Consider the following 21,785-nt stretch of genomic DNA (forward strand, 5'->3'; position numbering starts at 1 on the left):
TAGGAAGGTTGCCTTCTATAATACTGCCAGCAGGAAAATTGCCATCTGAGTTGAATTGCCCGCAATTATACTATATATGAAGGGATTAATCTATCTAAGAATCTGTAGATAGTTCCCCAAAAAAAGGCTTAAATGTCGGCCATCGAAGGTGCTATTGTAAGACTGTATGGGGAAAATACTAAAGGTACTTTATGGTTCTTGAAACGGCAGTGGTGGTTTTTAATCTGCATTGAGAGGCCTCAAGCTTATACAACACAACCTGTTGCCGAGTCGCATAGACAGTTCCATAAAGGGATTCATTGAATTGGCGGCCATCTTTAGATGGCCCAGATACATCAAAGGATGGACGATAAAATAATAGCATACCTTACTTCCCAAATTGCAATCTCAGGTACACAGGATTTGTTTAGCATAACCTTTAAGGTTAAAAGCCATTACACCCATTTATTGAATTCGATACAGGGTTGATCTTATCTTGTGGTACACTTTATTTAAATTTTAATAAATCCGAAATGTATTCTTCGATTGTCTTCAAACTCGGTGAAAGATAGGTTTTATGGCTCAAGATACATCATGAAGCTTAGACTCAATTAAATACAATACAAACGATAACCAGTAAAATCGAGCAACAAAGGATTGTAATTTTAAAGCTTCTCTCACGCAGCATGTCCCCCATTGCCCTATCCAAGGAGCTCAGGTGCAGCTAACCACTATTTATCAATTGCGGGATTTATTCAACGCCACTATGATCTTTGACGCTGTGGCCAGCATAGACAATGTCTTCCCTCTATTTTTGTGGAAAGGAAGGAGCAACTCAAAACAGATGCATGAAATCTACATAGCTCATAGACAATGCGCTCGGGAAAAGCACTTCTCTTGAACTTAATGTGTGTAGGTTCGCGCCCATCTGGTATCATGGAGAAAGAAATACTATGTATATGGATGTCCCCTAAAGATTCCTAGATTAGATTGAGTAAATTTGATACCATAATGTTTACATATACTGAATCAGTGCGACTCCATCTAACCAATTAAAGGAAAATTTAAAAAATGCAGATGCTTACACCTAATTTCAGGATAAGAAAGTCCTACCTTGAGACAGAGAAAAGTTCGTGTACAACATTGTATTCACTCAAGATGGAGCTTCTTGTCCTCGGGCAGCTAAGACCCAGGCCTTCCTGGGAGAAAAACTTTCATACCCTTGGGACTCAACAGTTATCTCTCTTTAAAGTTGAAAATATGTGTTTTTTATTTAGATTATCGTACCGTAGAATGTAATCCCACACTACGGTTATGTTACAATTGATCATGTGTCAGATGTTCATCATTCAAAGAATATGTTTTTAAATATTTTCTATATTTTCTTCATAAAGATATGACCAAGTAATAATAGACACAAATTTTCGATTTTAAATAAAGATAACTCGATTTATAAACATAACATAAGCATCTTCAAAATAGTTTTGGAATCTTTCGACATTTTGAAATTGATTCAAAGAACTTAGCCCTATCGTCAATATCTAGGGATAAATAAAGCTTATAATAATAGGCAAAAACAATAAAACACTTTATGGCCTGTTTTTTAAGGTCATGAGGCTAATCAGAAAAAAAATAAGGATATATTTGGAATCCAGGATCAAACATTAGAAATAAGTAATATGCCGTTCTTGCTACATAAAACAAAAGTGTGATTTTCTTAGATAGTGTAACCTAATGAAACTTTATGACAGCTTACCAGCCCTCTTCTTCAAATTGTCAGGGTTACAATATTCATATTTAGTTTCTTTTTTTGATATCCATAGGTTAAATGATTTACAAATCTATGGTGCATACATACTTTAAAGGAATTATACTCAGAAAGAATGAACAATGATTTTGAGACTACCAGTGGATCTATGGAGGTTCTTTATATGCTGTTGGATGTATGTAGCATAAAAGAGATACAGCATAAGGAAAAGATTTTAGTTGAAAACAGAGTTTTTATTCAGTTTTAGAGATAAAACAATACTGATTACATGAAACTGATCCTGAAATATGTTGAATCAATAAAACATAGACATATAAATGCATGGATATTTTGATACACAATAAAGTAAAAAACGTATAAGATACTGAGTTCTATCTAGGTGAATAGGATGGGAAATAGGGTATCTCTTACAATGCGATGTTGAAATTTGAATCCATTATTCATTATTTCCTTTTAATTATGCAAGGAAATTCTATACTCCTGTTTTTTTCTTCATTATTTTTTATTTCTTTGACTAACTAAAATAATATAATAATTATATGGTTTTTGTGTAGTTGCTACTTGAATATATGTTTTTTATCTTCCAAAGCAGTTATCCTCTTTTTTAAATTCTTAAAGAGAGAACATATAATTTAAAAGCAGAGGTGTATAAAATTATATTATAGCAATTAGAAAAGGAAAAAAGGTTGTTGTGTGTGCTCTTTCTTCTTTTTTGTTCATTATTTAATCATTCGTGGGGTACTTAACATCTCCCTCTAAAAGAAGAATTATCCCCTATCTTTAGTGTAATTTGATTTGAAATGGATGAAATAAATATTTATGAATTATAATTTTTGGATTGCACTGAATCTATTTTAAATGTAAAAGGTTCTCCTCTTTATAGCAGTAATTCATTTCTCCTCCAATCCCCAATATAATATAAGACACAACTGATACTAACAAGTGTCTTAATTCAGGTATACCATATATATGTCCTTCGCCTTCTCCTTGTGCTCTTATATCTCTACTTATGAAATGAAAGATGGAATTCAATAAAACAATGTTTTAATTAATATTTTTAGGGAGTTGTAAGATTATTGTTTATTTGTCTATTAATTTTATATTATCATAATAATAATAAGTAAATAAAGTTCTTATAATTCTTCAAAACAATCATTGTACTGATGTGATGATACTGAAAGACCCGATTTGAATACCAATTTAATATAGTAGCCTTGAAAAGTATCAAATTCCCGGGACCGTTTGATCGAGGGTGTGTGAACTAGTTAATAAATTTATGTCATATATGTCTCCTCTTTCCTTAAAGACTCTTTTGAAATAACGAACATTACTAGTACACATCGTTAGTAGATTAAAAAATACCATAACGTCCTGCTTCTACTTGTATTATTATCAAGTTAGTTTTATAGACAAAGAATGGAACATATTTTGTAACACCTGTATTTTAATATCATTGAAATATATGAGTCATAATTTGACTTAAGGATTTGTTTCTACTAATAGTTGTAAAAAATATTTCCACAAAAACTGTTGCATCCTTATTGAGATTGTAAAGGATAAAAAGTATAATATCTAAAATTTATGTAACACATGCTCCCTGGCGTTTGCAAATAATTCTGAACAAAGGACTGGGAAAATTGTGTAAATTGTAATGAACGTATATTTTTAAAGAGTATTTTACATCTAACACGATTTTTTTAGCAGGAATCTTCTCCTAAACTAATAATTTTAATAAAAACCAATGTCAAATGAAAGATTCATAATAAAAATTTATTATTATTCATTATAGTTGCCTTTGACGTTAATAATGGCCTTGACTTAATCATGGAAATGGGAGCAGGTCTTGATGACTGCCTCCTTTGGCAAATTCTGGAGTTCTTCCAGGATTCTGAAAATCAGCTGAAATTTTGTGTTGCAATGAGGGATTGCCGGTAGTTGTACATATATGGTGATATAAATCCTGCGTATTTCTTAGCTGGCCTGCTTTTTTAGAATTGGTAACCTGAAGAATTAATTTTCGTTTCCTCTGTTGTTGTGATTATTATTTTATCCCCCTGAGTAGTGAACTTATTTTCCTAGTACATTCAACTATATTCAAATCCTGATTGAACATTTGTGTTTGCTCATAAAAGAAAATTTGTCGCAGAGTAATAATTGCAAGTCCTTGTTAAACTCTGAGTAAAATTGGGGATCAAAATCGTGCTAATTTGTCATTGTTTTGTTTCTTCTTACCCTCCTCCCAAGTCACATCTGATTTTGACTGATCTAATCCAAAACATTCTTCAAACTTTCAAGGTTATAACGTTGATTTTTGGTTGGTTACTTTTTTTTTAAATCCCCAAAATACACACAATTTTCATCACTAGTTGTAAGTGTATGCCCTTGCTGGACTTGGAGTGAAATTGAGGATTGACATCGGAGTCATTCCAGCCTATATGTTCTTGCTATATACGAAATGATATTTGTATTTATTTCGTTTCTCTTTCGGGTGGTTGCGACTCCTCCCAAACATTTTTCAAATTGTTAAGATAACCAGGTTCATTTTTGGTTTCTTTTAAATTTACATACTGTTACGACATGTTTTATTCATCATTGTTCACGTATATTTAGAAGTATTTGATAATAGGTGTTAAATGAATAATTTCTTATAAATTTTCTGAAATATTTATGTCTGCTATTTGTATATTTTATGAATGAAAGCTCATTTAATTATTACAGTGATATTTTTTATCACTCAGGATTATTGTTTTATTATGTAAATAAATCAACCACTGTATGTTATTAATTCCTGTTAATTATTTATAGAAAACCATTCATTATCAGAGAACTTTTTTTAAAACTATCTCATAAATCTCTCGCAATTTTTTCTCTCAAACAAATTGCAATCTAATCGATATTGTTGTAAAATTAGACATTCTTGAAGCCAGCAAATACTCATGTAAATAAAAAATTAGCTATTTATGCTTTGAAGGACTTCCTTTTACTCTTAAGCAAATAAAATCTCGCAAAAAATTATATATTTACGCATTCTCAAAATTGTATTATTTTTTATAGTAAATAAGTTTATTTTCATACATTTTTTACTTTTTTTTGTACATTCAGAAATAAGGATTCTCCGATTAATCAGAAACTATTTGGTTATTCAACTAATCACCCAAATTGCCAATTAATTGGTGATTGGCAAAAGCTGCTAATTGAGGCATTTTTTCGGCCAGCTGGCATAACTATGTTACTCTTCTACTATTATTACTTTTCGTATAATCTTAGTCAAAAGCTTAGCACTCCGCCTAACATAGATTTTTAATATAATCAAACTAGCACAAAAAAGATCATCGAAATGTAAAACTTTCCAGGTTAAAAAAAATTGTGCAAATTAGAAAAATTTAAGCTAAAAATGAGCGAAAAATAATTAATAAGTAAAAGAGTGTTTTCTTTTTTTTTTTTTTTGTCTTTTTAGTAAACTGAAGAGCTTAAGTATTGAATAACGAAGTTTTTTCCTTATTATTAAAATGTTGTGAGGATTGAATTACATCTATCCTCAGTCGCTGTCTCCAATTTCGAGATAAAAAGAAAAAGTATAAGGTGTGGGGGAAACTTGTACAGGATACACGTATACAATTTATTGATGATCCCTCATTGTATGTGTGCATACGTAGGCTGATATATATATTTCCGGCCTAGGCTACACTCAGTGTTGCCAGGTGCAATTTGGCATCTTCTTTGGTAAGCTTGACATTTTTGTAGTATAATCGTACTAAGAATATTTTGATGTATGACAATCATTTGAGTTGTTTACAGTTACTTGAAAAAATTAATTTGGCAAAAAAATAGAATTAAGTGGTGAACATTTTCATGTGATCTTTTTTCACAACTTTTGATGTTGATTATCACGACAAGAATGCATTGATGAACTTAAATCTTTGTATCGGATGAAGGACCATCCTATAGAAATGTGAAAACTGGTTTAATGAATTCAATCGTGACCCACGCTCGCTCAAAGACGAATTCTGTCGTCCAAAAACGGCCTTTGTGCCAGAGAACATTGATGCCGAGCATGAAGTGATAATGCAAGATCGTCATGTGACATACTGTAAGATAGAAGCATCCTTGGGTAATTCTTCCACCGCATACATACAATATTATATGTACACCTGTCTGTAAAAAGGTTTGTTCTGGTTGGATAATTTGACAATCGCTCAAAAGAAGGCTCGTATCGATTGGTGCAAAGAAATGTTGAAAAATACGCTTGCTGTCCTTCGAAAGACATTTATAAGATTGTCACAGGTGACAAATCATGGATCTATGCGTATGAGCCCGAAACAAAACAACAATCGACCGTGTGGGTCTTCGAAGACGAGCCAAATCCAACGAAAGTTGTTCGTGGAAGAAGCACTTCGAAGCAAATGGTCACCTGTTTCTTTGGCAAAACTGGTCATATGGTGACTTTTCCCCGTGAGCATCATGTGTCAATCCCTGAGTGGTACATCACAATTTTTTGCCTGAAGTCTTCGGAGAAATTCGAAAAACGAACAAGAGAAGACGAATCATTGTTTTCCATGACAATGCGAGCTCAAACCAGCGCCTTTTTGACAGGCCAAAATGTCGAATTGAAGGATCATCCGCCGTGCAGGCCTGACCTGACATCCAATGACTTCTTTTTATTCCCGCATATCAAGAAAAAAATGCGTGGTCAACTATTTTCGTCGCCAAAAGATGCTGTTGAAGCGTTTAAAAACCATGTTTTGGAAGTGTCTCAATCGGAGGGGAAAAAGAGCTCCGAAAATTGATTTGAGGGCATGCAAAAGTGAAAAAATCATGCTAGAGAATATTTTGAAAAGCAATAAATCCATTTTGGATGATAAATATTTGCATGTTCATTATTAGGCCACAAATATATATAGCAGCCTATGTATATTGGTCATCTCATTATTTCTATGAATGAATTTTGGCTATCATATACAAATAAAATACATAGGTATGCTTGTCATAAGATATTACTCAGCAATACTATAATACACTATGAAATAAAATACTATATAGAATTTAAACATAATGAAATATCTATATATTAATTCATTTTTAAAATTGTGGAGAATAAATAAGAGTATGATAGTCTTGGAGTACTTTAGAGATATATATCAGTTGGTATGCTTAACTTATTTGGCTAATTACTAGATGATTAACAGCCTTTTTCTGTTTCTTTTTGGAGGAACGGTTGTGCGGTACAATAAAAGAACGGACGTGCTGAGTGTACAAAAAAAGGTTTTGCGTACAAATGGACATAAATAAACCAGTATCACCCTCTCCAAGGACATTGAGCTTTCTCTCCAAATGTAATTAAAGAAGTAGTAGTAATGACCTTCTCTGGACTTGGCTTTAATGGTTGTAGATATAAATATATATTTACATTTAAGTTACATTACGAATGGTATATACCGGGTGGAAACTAAACACTACACAGTTTGGATGTTATTCTAGAATGTTTAATATATTTCTAATAATATATGCTACAAAAATATAATTTTATACAAAACTATTGTCAGTTTTTTCTCCAGCTTCTAGATAATTTTTGCGACAAACATTTTTGCCATAATGTAATTTAAATTGACCTGTTATGTCCCTTTCCACCATAAAATAAGTCATTTTTTTTTTCATTATTTTATTGTGACAGTCAATTTTGGCTACTTTAAGTACAGTTTGCGGCCAAACTAAAAAGTACTCATTCAATAATAGATTGATAGAAATTGAAGTATACAAATGTAATCCACACACAATTTTGAGAAAAAAAAATACTAGTTTGGTTTTGTGTTGACATTGTTGTTGATGATAAATTATTGTATTCTCATTATTATTATTATAACGTATAATTTACATTTGTTGATTTGCGTTTATTGATTCTTTCTAGTTTGAATAAGTCCTTTGTTCCATATCATACTGAAACCTGAGCTGACTATTAGTTGAATAAAATTTATACTTAGGTGAACTCTTTTTAATCTTATAGATGCAGTCATTCAGTGTATTTATGTAAGTGATTAATATATTTATAGCTGAAATTTTGGTCAAGAAACAATAACTCCCATTCCCATTGAGGCTTTAAAAATATAAATTTTATCATTGTTATTAATTTTTGCATAGGTTATAGGTAATTTTGCCCCGAACCTTTTGTCGTGAGTAATTTTACCTCTTGGAGTTTTTGCTGCATGATATATTCGCTGACTTTTTATGGTACGATATTATAGGCTTGTAATTTACCTTGAGGCTTTACTGTTGAAACACTACTTTATTTTCTATCGATGGAGTATATTATATTCCTTCAAGCATCAACATGGATCATGACAATTAGTAAAGTACCATGAGTCATATACAATTTTCGAAATCGACTAATGATCTCGGATCTGTGACTCCTTTGTCCTTCTTTATCTCCTCACTACTTTCCATTTTGTTTTCTTCTTTAGATCTAAATATAGCCAAGGCACGACAGAATAGACTATAATGAAAGTTCGAACCCATAATATACGTAATAAAATGACGACAATTATGACATGACAAGGGGGTTCACCTAAGCTAATCATCCTATTTGAATAAAAAGCAATTCCTAATTGAAAGATGAATATTTTTTTACTATCATTGAATATAATCGCCTTTGGTGTCAATAACGCCCTCGACTTGACCTTGGAAGTGGGAGCAAGTCCTGATAAAATACTCTTTTGGTAGATTTCGGAATTTTTCCCAGATCTTGAACATCAACTCACAAGTTCGTTTGAAACAACATGTACTCCCTCTACAATGGTTTCTACAGGAGTAATGCATATATAGTAAGGTCAATCTTCACATTTATAAAAGTGGAAGATTAGTGTCATTATTTATGGGGTTCGTAATACTAATTCAACTAATGGCTTAACTAAATAATTGGTTTGGTGTAATAAATAAATTATAGCAACAATTTATGAGAATGAATATTATACGTGAATTATTTAAGATTACAAGATTTGCTTAACTTTATAAGCATTTTACCTCTAAAAACTATTGAATGTCAAACATTTCATTACGTAATTTTATATACATGAACAAATTGAACGTCTCATATCTCCCACGCTCATAAATCTATCACTCTATTGTTTGTTTTTTTAAGTGAGATATTGATTTGATCCTTTTCACATGACAAGTTTTATCAAAATCAGAGGATTTGATGTTTGAGATGTTTAAGATCAAAAATTATAGTCAAGGTGAACCATATTTATTTATGAGCGAACACTCAAAAACTATCTGAAATATTTTGTTCCAACAATCAATAGCTATCAAATAATGTATAAACTACAAAAAAAAAAAGGGGTTTCATGATGATTGTTGATCAAATTCATCTAAATAGAAGCTCAAAAATCAAATCTGAAATTTAATTTTTAAGTTTCACAATAAAAGGTTATTTGACATATTAATTTGCATAAATATATATATATATATATTTAATAGATTTTTTTACATTAATGTTTGTCACCTTGTCAATCAAAATTGTGCTACAAGACGGTCAATATCGACAACATGCATTTTTGACAATTGGCCTTCCAGAGAAAATTGCATCTTTGACATCAAAATTATCGGATCTGAATCGACCAACAAAATTTTGCCTAATTGCCTATTACAGTATCAAAACCATAAACATTATTCACATGTTTAGCCGCCTTGCTTGCATTTTCACCTTATTGGAAGAAAAACTATAAAACATGGTGTGTTTTCTCTTTGCTGGTGTTGATCTTTAACACACGCCCAAACCAACCTGAGGCAAACGATCACATACCTATCTAATAAATTTTTAGGTCCAAATCCTATCTTTCTAATGCTATCCAGTGTACAGCACAGGAAACACATTAGTAAAGCCATATAGTGGAAAAATAATGGATTTCCTTCTACTACAGCTGTTATATTCTACTAAACACCATCATTTTCCTTTAACTTTCTTCTGCTTTTTTTTGTACTAACACATAAACAAACGTAACAGAGTAATATTATTTCTTCAAGATCCAAATTTGGAAAACTTTCATCAAACTGGAAATCGTCTGGATTTTTATATGGGTATAGAGAGAAAAAAAAATCTCTGTCAAGGAGCCAATGTTATTAGAATTTCTTATAGATACGCACATTCATATTGAACACCTATTCGGCATCGTTTCAGCCTAGTATTTTTGGATATCTTAGCTCATCGTATTTCTGTTATGATTGATTAATTCAGTATACTTATTTGCCTCAAAACATGTTTCATGATAAACAATTTATTATACAATACTTCGCTAAGGCTGACTACAAATGAAGGGCAGAAATAGCGATATTTAGGGTTGAATGTAAATCTTTAGCTATTTGCATATTCTTCTTTAATATATTCCTTCAATATTTGAAATAAACAAGCCCGGGATTAAGGAGGTTTATCATAAAGTATACAAGGCTGATCAAACTATTAAACCATTACTTCCTTCCTAGCTGTTATGACAAACTAAGGGTTTTACTATAATGATAGACCATAAAACTAAAGGAGGGCATATCTCATACATAGTCTTAATGCATAGGTATTATTCCGCTGAGTGTCAAAATGTATATATGTACATATATAGTTGTATAAAATATGATCTTCAGGTATGTAAAAGATGCAAGGTAATACAGTGAATTTGAAGAATGTTTGAGAGGAAAGCAGTTTAGGTAGCTGTAATGACCTGTTATTAAATTAACTGCGAGCAGCAACGAGATGAAGGAAATAAACGCAAATCCCACATTGTATCTATCAATGATAAAGGCTGGAATTATTTCTATGCCGATCCTCAACTCTACTCGGAGTCCAACAAGGACTTTCACTTATAACTCCCGAGCAACTCCTCATTCCTACTCCCCATCTTCCTTGAGAACGCGCTTATTTAATTACTTTATACTTATGTAGAGGTTCTGTTAGTAGAAATAAAATAATATTGATAACAGCTTCGAAAAATGAAAAAACTTGTTCAGATGGGCAACTATTCCTTTATATGAAATATTTTATACATATCTGCTGATAAGCAAATTAAATAAAAGTTTACTTCTTGTGTTTGTATTTTAATGAAGATATGATTAAAATTTACAATTTCCCAGGGCCGGTCCTATCCTTCCTTAAAACCTGCCCTTAAGACTTTTGATCTTTGGTACTGTAAGTACTAGAACTGATTAAAAAACAGAAATAAAGTTGACTGACGTTATCAAGACCTAAAGTTTTTAAAAAGTTATAGAACTAATATACGGGACTGGACTGGACCAGACTGAGAGTAAACTGGACGAGACAGCAGTCTTCAGTCCCAAATAAATACGTACACAATAATAGGTTTGGATATGAAGTTATATGATGTCGCCATCATGAGTACGCAGTACAAGAAGTAAATTAAGATAGTAGCACAAAATACCTCTTAGCAACTTAAAATTTGCATGATAGCGATGAGTAAATAACAGCTGGCCCCGTATAACTGATTTAAAAATATATATATATCGTTAACTGACGTTATCAAGGACCGAACCTTTTAGAAAGTTTTAGAACTGATATACAGGACTGAACTGGAACAGACCGAGAGTAAAATAAACGGGACTGCACACTATGTGTGGATATGAAGTTAGACTAACAACATAGGGTCTATATTTTCTTATCATTTTGTTAGACTCTTTAAAAATTAATCTAGGTTGGCCCTGTTCTATATTTTTCCAGTACTAGTTTGTCTTTTATTTTGCAGAGTGTATGCTGATTTTGTTGTAAATTTTAGGATTACATAAGTGCTAATTTTTTTATGTTATCAGCATTCAATGACCATATTTTTGTATTCCTCCAAGTCTGCACATTTGTATATAAATACGTTTCAAAAGAGTTTTACTGCTATTTTGCAATAAAATTTGTATGTGATAATTGTAATATATAACAAAATGTAAGACAACATTCAATGTAGCAAATATGTTTCATAGTAACTACTTTTGTGTAACTATAAAAAGGTACATAACTTATAAAACGGTTTTTCTTAAACTTTAATTATAAATTACTTTAGCATAAAATGTTTGTTTTACAAAAGCTATTAAGTAAATACATTTTACTTTACTTTTTAAAGGAGATTCTTAGTGAAAGATGTACTACAATATTTTCAATAACACCACATATTGTGTAGAACAGTTCAACAAAGTCTGCTTAGGTAGCTCGGACATGATCTTTTGACCATGTCCGAGTCACCAATAAATGAACTTGAGAAGGCTTACAATGACTTTATAGAGGGTTTGTTAATATTACCAGAATAGAACATGTACTATCCGGTTTTGATAGCTAATACGCTAGAACCCACAATAGGTTCCAATACTGTAAACTGAACTCCGTCCTGCTGGGGGAAAGTCAGCTATCCCACACTTTATCTCACATATATATGAGTAACTCCATGGAAAATTTACAATACTAAAAATGATCAAAATCGGTTTAATAAATATTTTTTATATTTTTAAAGCTATCAAAATAATTGTTAGTATATAAAATATTACTGTCTGTAGACCACAAAAACCAGAAATTTTATACTATGAAGATATTTTTATATTTCTCAAAGTTAAAGAAATAAAAAAAAAAACACCATCTCAATCCCAGAGATCCAAACTAATCTGATATTAAAAGCTTATATAAACATTCTACTCACCTAATTAAATGCGGATGAGATAAAGTGTCCATGATGGCAATTTCCTTTGAGACCATTTTGGAGGTCTTAGCGTCCAACTTTCTCTTATCGATGATTTTGATTGCAACTTTTTCTAACAATATAAAATATTAGTAAAAATATGATTGACATAAAAATATTTATGTAGCATGACTTTACCTTTTGTTGGTAGATGTATTCCCATTTTAACTCTGGAAAAATTACCGGTTCCTAACTCCGATTTGAATTTATAAAACCCAATCCGTCTTCCCAGAGCCAAATCCCTTTGACAGGCTTTATCATGCTGCTGTTGCCATGTTAGTCGTTCATAAATACTCTTTCGATTCTCTTGAGGCTCATTGAGAGTATTTCCAACATTTGAGTCGTCTGTTGATGAGGCAGAGCCCACTGGAAATAAAGGGGGGAAATGTAATGATTATTTATTATGTCTCAAGTAGCTTTCATGCAAAGGAATAAGGTATTTACTAGAGGATATAAATATAGGCAAACGCCCAAGGCAGTTGTAATTAATAGAAAAATAAAAGTCTAAAATGTGTTAAATAAAACGAAGGAAACTAAATGTTATGTTGTTATCATTAAGGAAATGAAGCCATTAAAATATAATGTAATAGGTGATTTATGTCAGCTCTAGAGTTCTATATATAAATTTCATACCAATTAACACAGTTTATTTGTTATTTTTACAAAAAAAAAAAGTATGGCAAATTGTTATTTAGTATTATTTTTTTAAACTACATGCGGTGAGTCAAAAAATCTTGTACCGGTTGTTCCATTAAAATCTGAACACCTACTAATTCAATAGTTAATGAAGGTGAAGTAATTAAAATTAATTCATGTTTTGATACATTAAAGCATCAACAATTAGTTACTAAAAAACAAACATAAGCTCTCTTGCTCACGTACAAGTCGAGATAATTGACAATTGAACGAGATCACCGAATTTCCATACGTATACTCTAAGTAGTTGGACGTCTCCAGGACCACCGTCTACCCCGTCAGCATATCCGAAACATTGGAGAGGAAGAAGGGATCTATCAAAAAGGCCAAACTGGACCCAGATGAAAACAGCCCATGCCAATGACCTCAAGTGCCAACTTAGTATGGAATTACCTCTTTAACGCCTGTGACCTCAGTTGCAATTTAAAGATATTTAAATATGTCAATGAAATATTGGGTTTTATTTTTATAGAGGTAGAAAAATAAATTGGAATTTTCCCCTTAATGTATTTTTTTCAAGATGGTTTTCATCTTGACGCACCAAATATTTCAGTGAATAATGGACTTTATATTCAATTTTTTTGGATGGGTAACATATTTTACAATGTACACAATGTTTTAGCATGTGGTTTTCAACTGGGATACAGGGCATCCCTTCAAAGCCTTTGCACAAGACGACAATAATTAAAATATTTGGGTGACCAAAATGCTGTGAATGACTAATCTAGACTCTAGGGCAGGAATTTTTAAACGTTCTTTACTCCTTGATGCGATTAAACATTGTTAGGCCTGCAGTTATAATACCAAGTGGCAAAATGAGCCTCTTAGCTTGAGGAGTTTTCTTAGGCTACAATGAATACATTTTACCCGAAAGATGTCGCTTTTGAGATATCATAAATGACGTTTCATGTACCTTTTTTACTCGTGAGGCATGCAATTTTTTTTTTTTTTTTTTTCACATTTGTAGAATTCAACTTATCAATTCAATTAAATTGTTAAATTAATGGTTGCTGTGTGGATAGTTATAGAATAGTTATCCATCCGTGCCTCTAGTGGGGGAAAAAATATTTTCATAGCTACTTTTTTTGGAAAAAAAAAAGATCAAACAGTCAACATTTCGTCAATTGGTGCAAAGCCTTTGTTCGTTCATACAAAATTAATTGATATAAATTATTAGGTTATGAGAAATACTTTTTTAATCAAGCTCGATTTTTTTGAGGAATAATCTGATTTGTGGTGAGAAAATTTATTGTTTGTACACAAATATGAATTTTGTAGATAGACAACTTGTTTATTTTGTAGTTTTTGTCATATTCTAGCAAAATCCTATGATATCTTCTTCAACCTTTCCAATTAGTGACACCGTTTGAGATGGTGGTGACCTGTTTGCAACCTGACGAATGTTTTTGTTTTCTCAAACTGTTTTTATCAATATTTCACTCTTGAGGAAAGAACATCTAAATATAGGGTATTTAAATGTGAGTTTTTTGGTTCTAGTCATCTATACTGTGGAAAGTGATGTAAAAGCCTTTTGAGATTTTTTAGCTAATATTTCCGAAGCGTTCGGAAGGTAAATAATTCCTTTTCACCCAATGTACAGACTGGGGACCCAAAACTAGCATTAGAATGACTATATTACAAAAATATCATTTATATGGAATTGATTTTCAAATAAATATGCCCTCCTTCACAGGCTATAACAGATTTGACACTCCGGAAAAGAGATTGGCAGCTGTTGACGGTGAAGACCGTGTACATGGCGTACAATGTAGTCACAATGGCAACCGCTATACTGTGTACAGAGTGAATAAAAATTTTGCAGCAGATATTCTTATCAAAAAGATTCTAAATTTTAAGGTCCAAGAGATTGAGGTCAGGGATAGAGGTGGGCCACATGGAGGCAGGCCAGATGTCAGCCATATTGTAGCTACTGAATTTTTAGTTTTTCTTGATTGTATTGGCCTGTAATGGAATTCTTGATGTTGTAAGCCAGATATTGGCAACCACCGGCGTTCGGGCAATATCGGCTTGTGAGTGAATTATTACCGGCCGTCGTTTTATCATGGACAATCATCTCAATATAGACTCACTAATCCAAAATGACAGTAGAGAGCCTTCATAAATTTCCTTTTTTGCACCTGGAGTGTGCAGATAAAAGAAGTCATATAGATTTTTCTTTTGGATTGTGTTTATATTTCATTTCATTATTACTATTCCTGTAGTAAAAAAATAAGGTTATTGTTCAAATAAAGTTAAATTGAATCCTTGTTTTCTCTAAACACACAGAAATTCCATTATATATTCAATAACATGGTTTTCCACCATGACTCTGCAGTTATAGTTGTTTGGCCTCTTTTCTCCAGAAGGTTGCACACCCCTGTTGTAAGCCTCCAGGATATAGATGCTAACGGTATCTGCTGCCTTCGTAGCACTTACATTAGCGTGGAGGAGATCGCACACGCGCTGCCTTCTTTGCTATTGGTTTGACATTTTTACAGATAGAGACAATTAAAATAACAGGGATAAAGTTATAATTTAATCGTTACAACAAGTTTTGTTTCCCACTCTTTAGAGTGTCAAATCCAGGTTTATTTTTGAGAATATTTGTTTAAAAGGCCTCATATATATTAATTATTTCAGGTAAACAAATAATGTTTTATTTAGTTCAATCCAAAAATGAAGTAAACATGGAATATTGGAATGTCAAGTTTTTTCCTAAAATATATGTAACATATTACAAAGTATATAATTCCAAATACTTAATTATTCACCATTTGAATATTAGATTATGCACTACTGATATCGTATTATAACTTTGCAGCAATTTATAATAGAATATAAATATACACGATACACATACACTTATAAGTTATAGCACCGAACGTCTTAAGGATAATTCAAAGGCATTCGTTTATTGAACAACTTTATATTTAATGTAAAAATATTGAATTGATTATTATATAGTGGCTGTCTCGTGTATATCTTACAATTTAACTATCAGTCATAGATATTTTTCTCGATGTAAAAAACAAAATAATATACTTAACAAGAGAGCCTTTTTTTTAAAAATGACTTATTTCCTTACGGAGAGACCTTTTTTGCTGTCAAAGTTTGAAGACTCTCACACCATGTTAGTTTGAAAAAAAAGGAATTTTTGGGTCGAAATTGGCCATTTTCAAACCTCTTGACCCGTCCCAAATACAGGCTCATTCGTCTAAAATGCAACACATATTAAATTACAGGGATTTCCCTTTTTTTTTTATTTCGATCTTCACCCCTAATTTATTGTAAAAAAACTCTAAACAAAAAATAAGCACAGTCAACCGAGAAATAAGTGTGTCATAACCAAAAACATGGAGCAAAGACAAGCTGCAATTTCGGAGCTATCCTTGCATATAAAATGTCCATCAGTTATTTCTACAGAACTGGCTGTAACCGCTATACTGTGTACTGAGTGAACGCAAGAGGCACAAAAAAACTTCTATAAGGGCCATAAGAATGCCAAAGAGTACAAAAAAATTGGTTGAGGCAGTTAAAGGTAACATTGAAGGCATAAGAGGCTATGTGGCCATAAATAACCATGGTCGTAAATTTTACATCATCCAGATTACCATGCACCACTTGCTGTATCAAGACTTAAACATTAATTTCTACGAGAGAACTCCTCGATAGAGTTTGGAGCCTTTGGATCAAGAAAGCGTCTGATTCGATGAAAAATACTCCTCAACAAGCTGAAGAAGAAGACTCTTGGCCTCCCCACAGTTCCGACACCCTTGGACTTTGGTATTATCAGTCATCTGTAAAAACGGCTTTGCAAAGTCACGCACCAGGCTGGAGCTCGAAATATAACACATACACATCACAGAAACTTGTTTCAAAATACTTTATATTTGAACGCATATTTTTTATGTAGTATCAGCGTGGTAAGTAGTTCAAACTCGACAATTTTGATCCCTCAAGAATATGTTTATCTCAGTTCAAGAGACAGGGCTTGACACATCTTCTTGACACACAACTTCTCGATTGGAGATATTTTCCATATCATTCCCAGCTTCAGGAAGCTTGTAGCTACTGTCAATAATCTTAAGTAGGATGTAGTATACTTTAACAGGAAGCTTAATACTTGTGGTCACTACAAAATATGCACTGATGACCTGACCTCATTGGTGTTGAAAGGGCTAAAAATGAAAAAAATATTCTTGCTTGAACATCATGAAGAAGGTGATTAAGCTCTGGTTGGACAAGAACTACCCTGAAGGCAATTACGTAAGGCAACGAGATTCTGTTCCATCATACGGAAGTTCATTGGTGTTAGAAAAACTTGACAGAATTCTGGAAATGGGAAATGTGACCTCTTTCATCAACTAACTAAAAATTAGGCTTTTTGGTGGTAATATTCCTCCTCGGGCAATTTTTCTAATACTGATTTTAATATGTAAAGTTTTTAGAAATAAATTGTCTGTACACATTACGTGTACACTGTAAAGGTATGATAAATGTTTATACCTTTTACAAGGATCTTGAACTATCCGACAAGATGGCCAAAAAGTAAATTTTTGGCTTAACCGGTTATTAGTTATATTTTTTTTAGATGTAGTTTGTAGATATATTAGAGTAATACTGAAATGAAATAAAATACCCATGAATTAGGGAAACCTCAAGCTTGTGAAGTCTTTTTATGGCAACGTCCTATATTTATCACATCCAATGAATTAACTCTTTTTCTTTTGGTTGGCTTGAGCATTATATTCAATAATATGTTGTTAAAATAGTTTTTTCTTTTACAACAATGAATAGTACGACATACATAAATATCAAATAATATTACATATTATGAAGTATCGAGGAAAATATTTAGGTATTTCAGTCATCTGAAAAATAAATGATATATTTGCTATTAGATTTTCTTGTAATCTTGTAAACTATAAATCTTATGTATAGGCTGTATAATTTGTGTTTGGACGATTAAACGCGAACACAGTTGGTCTGAAAAAAAAATATTTTTTTCACGGATGAAATCCTGGACAAGTTAGCCATAAATGTTTGATTTTGAGTTTTGGCTAAAATAGGTTGCTATGGTAGGCCCAGACAATCTCCTTCTCTAGCATGGACTTTATTGTTTAGTTCATTACATTTAAGTCTAGTGGCCACATTTTCTTGCCGCAAAGTGAGGAAAATTCTACACGCACCCCTTCTAGACGCTGTTTGTGGTGTGGCTTGGTGCACCATCTTGGCTGAAAGCAATATGTGCAAGGCTATACATTAGATTTGATCAAGAAACCATCAGCTAGAGTGTTTCTATTTGTTTGACACACATTTTCCAAGTTTTAATCGTATAAACAATAATGAGTCACCCTGTATAATAAAGTTCGAACTATTTTTTAACAAGTTCTTTGTAGAAGTCATATTTGAATGCACTACAAGAAATGTTATGAAGGTTATGAACAAGGAGTCAATGAAACTTCAATTTAATTTATTACCATAAAATGTATATATGGGTTAATTGTTTAATGGTTTTGGAATGACTTTGAATTTATTTCATATGCATAGAGAGTAAGCGGAAAATGATAAATCTTTATTATTATTTTTGATATTCCTCTAATTGATCAGATGATGTTGCACTGATTATGTATAAATAAACATTGTAGTAGTACAATTGCTCCATCTAACTTAGGAATCTCCTTTGAAGTCCATAAACTTAATGTACGTATATTTCCTTCTCTAGGAACGACCAAGGGCTCTAACCTACACACATTAAGTTCAAGAGAATAATTTCTCCCGAGTGCGTTGCCCATTGAGCTACGTCGTTCCATTGATAACTTAATAATTAAGTAATCATGAGATTGCGTGGAAGGCAATCAAAAATAGAGGTACATATGTATATAAGCTTTTCTAAAGGTTCTGAAGTATCTGGTTGACAAAAAAAGGACGGTAATACAGGAGATATTGCTGAAAATTTTGTTACTGTCGTATTTAAGGTGAATGCGCCAAATAGATCAGACTTAACTTGTACTCAAAATATAAGACTGGTCATGTGCAAAAACGACATTTTAACTTTTTACTGGATATAAAGCACTAAGAATTACATTGGACTTTTCAACAACGAATTGAGATACGACTTGAATTTGCAGTATAATGACTTTTTCCCACTTCTTCCGAATAGCAAAAGGATTGGGGGTTCTCCTCTTGGGTATTGCGATTAAGTCCTATCCCTCCCTCTCAATCCCCTTATATTTTAAACCCATTTTTATATATGCATTATAATAAGAGGAATTACTGTGTGACAGTGGCGTCACTAGCCCTTGAAGGGGGGTTGGTTGATTTTGTTCAAGACTGTTTTATTGTTGACGCACCACATATGCGATACGACTGCAAATATTAGTTACATCACTCACTGATTTGTTGACTGTAGGAGTCGAAACATTGGTGGAGCCTGATGTAGGCAGGGAGGAAGGAGGACTTTGCCCTCTCCTAAATACTTTATGATCCTCCTTAACTTGGGTTTAGATTATCCAGGCAGAGAAAGGATGTTAAATGATTGGTACCAGCAATAGAGAGAGAGTGAGAGAATAGATAGATGTAGGCAAAATATTATTTGACGTACTATAATAGCTCCATATCTAATCGGTTATGGAAAAAAAGATGTCCATTTTTTAATATTTTTATTATTCCGATAGTGGGACAACATGAATAATGAATATATAACTAACAAAGTTCTAACAAAATAAGAAAAAAGATGAAGTATTTCCCTACATTTGTGTATTATAATTGCAACTATTCTTTTTTGCTTTAAAACCAAATATGAAACGGTAAAACGGTATAGTTTTTATCATTTTGAAAACAATTGGATGAAGTTTCTTTTCATAACATTGCCTCTAATATGACATTGCTTTACGTTTACTTTGATTAGAGATGTGAAAATTGTCGAAATCATCAGAGTATAAATCATAAATAACACTTTATGTTGGTAGCGTGCAAGGTGATAGCACTCTATTCTATTATTCCTACTATGTTTTAAATGGCAAATAAGCAAGGAACACATAGATATGTAGTGCTATATTTTTAATTCGCCTCATTTTCAGTTCGTACAAACTTTCAAAACACAACTATCAAAATTCCATGAGAATCTACTCTTCAGTTTGGGGATGATTGTGCTAAATGTGACGCTATTTCTATTATTTCAAAAACATTGGATCAAAAACTATTTCTTGCTTCAATTTTACACTCCTTCTTGGTGAGAAAAATACCCTTTAGCCTAAGGAATGGATTCAAAAATGACGTGGGTACTCCGCTTCTTAAAGTGAATAAAAAAATAAGAATAATTTAAAATAATTTAATTTTGAACGAAAAAAACAACATATTTTCTTTATTGAGCCCGAGCCTTTTCAGCCTGCATGTTAAATCCTAAGAATTATTCGGAGTTATAAGTTCAAGTTCCTGATTGATTAAAAGTAGAACTAAAGATCTATAGCAGATTAATTCCAATCTATACCTTTACTTGATACGGAGTGGGACTTGTTTTTATTTCCTTCCTTCAAGTGTATCACTTAGGGAGCAGAATATATATATTGGATGTTTGTTTGTTTAGCACCTAGATACACCACACCGAAACTCAATCCGATATCAGCCGGTATTTTGGTAAATACAGCTAGAGACAGTGGCCTCAAACATATCTACAGCCCAGTTTATTATTTGTTTTATAAATATGTTAGGTTTTTTACTCATTTATCTTTAAAGGTGTGAATCGGAAATCGATTTAAGTATTTCAATTGTGCCGCCAATTGCAAAAGGTTGAGAATCCCTGTATGAATTTATTCGCATATACAAGGTATGCAAGTGATTTATCCCGGTACTTTGGGGCGCTCTCTTTTTGTCCCAAATTATTTGGAAAGGCTTCCTTGGAACCCGCGCCCAGAGCGAAAAGATAACAATTATTCGAACTCTGTGACTCAGTGAAGCATTCGTTCGCAAGGTTAGGAGGGAATTTGAGGCCTTTAAAGGTATTTTGAGGCAACAATAATGTTGTCTAAGGGTGTTTAGCTCTGAAGGACACGTCATGCCTCCTCATTTGGTCCCCAAAATCCTCAGAGTCAAAACTGATGCCTACCTGGACGTGAAAAAGATCAAGGTGAATCCCTGGTTTGAAAGTTTGCCAATGGAAGGCCTTACATATGGTAGAAGGACTCTGATCCCTGCCACACCTGAGGAAAAAATTTCAAATGGCTTCAAGACTTTTTGAAGACTTTTGACCTCTAAAATGGTCGGATCTGAATCAGATGGATTTTTTTTTGTGTGTAGCGTACAATCTAATGACAAACCAACCAAACCCCTTGCAATTCGAAAGACAAACTTATTAGTCGGATCAAGAATGAACTCCAAGAGTTGCCATGGGTCCAAATAGTGAATGCCTACTCGCATAGAGACTGTAATTGAGGCGCTAGGTGATTTTATTCAATGAAACAAATCAAAATCTTTTAAGCATAGAGAATCTGGTTTTATTTTTCAATCTGATAACTGATTGGAGAGACAATTGCCTTCGGGGGAAAAAATACTTTTTGTGGGTCAGATAGCTTGAACACCTTGTATAAGATTTCCTTTTAAATTTGTTTAAAAAATAAAAAACAGACTAACGT

The 21,785-nt window shown here is 32.5% G+C and overlaps 1 protein-coding gene across 2 annotated transcripts in view; it reads right to left on the reverse strand.

Moving 5' to 3' along the window:
- The window catches only part of LOC121114275 (serine/threonine-protein kinase NIM1), a 110,263-nt gene that overhangs the window by 66,513 nt on the left and 21,965 nt on the right, over window positions 1–21,785 (reverse strand). For both annotated transcript variants that reach the window (XM_040708195.2, XM_040708194.2), the window contains 2 exons: window positions 12,595–12,822; window positions 12,418–12,529 (listed from right to left, as the gene is read on the reverse strand). In XM_040708195.2, the coding sequence (XP_040564129.1) occupies window positions 12,418–12,529; window positions 12,595–12,822 (340 nt within the window). The remainder of the gene's footprint in view (window positions 1–12,417; window positions 12,530–12,594; window positions 12,823–21,785) is intronic.

Source organism: Lepeophtheirus salmonis, chromosome 3, assembly GCF_016086655.4.
Source record: "Lepeophtheirus salmonis chromosome 3, UVic_Lsal_1.4, whole genome shotgun sequence".
Taxonomy (NCBI): domain Eukaryota; kingdom Metazoa; phylum Arthropoda; class Copepoda; order Siphonostomatoida; family Caligidae; genus Lepeophtheirus; species Lepeophtheirus salmonis.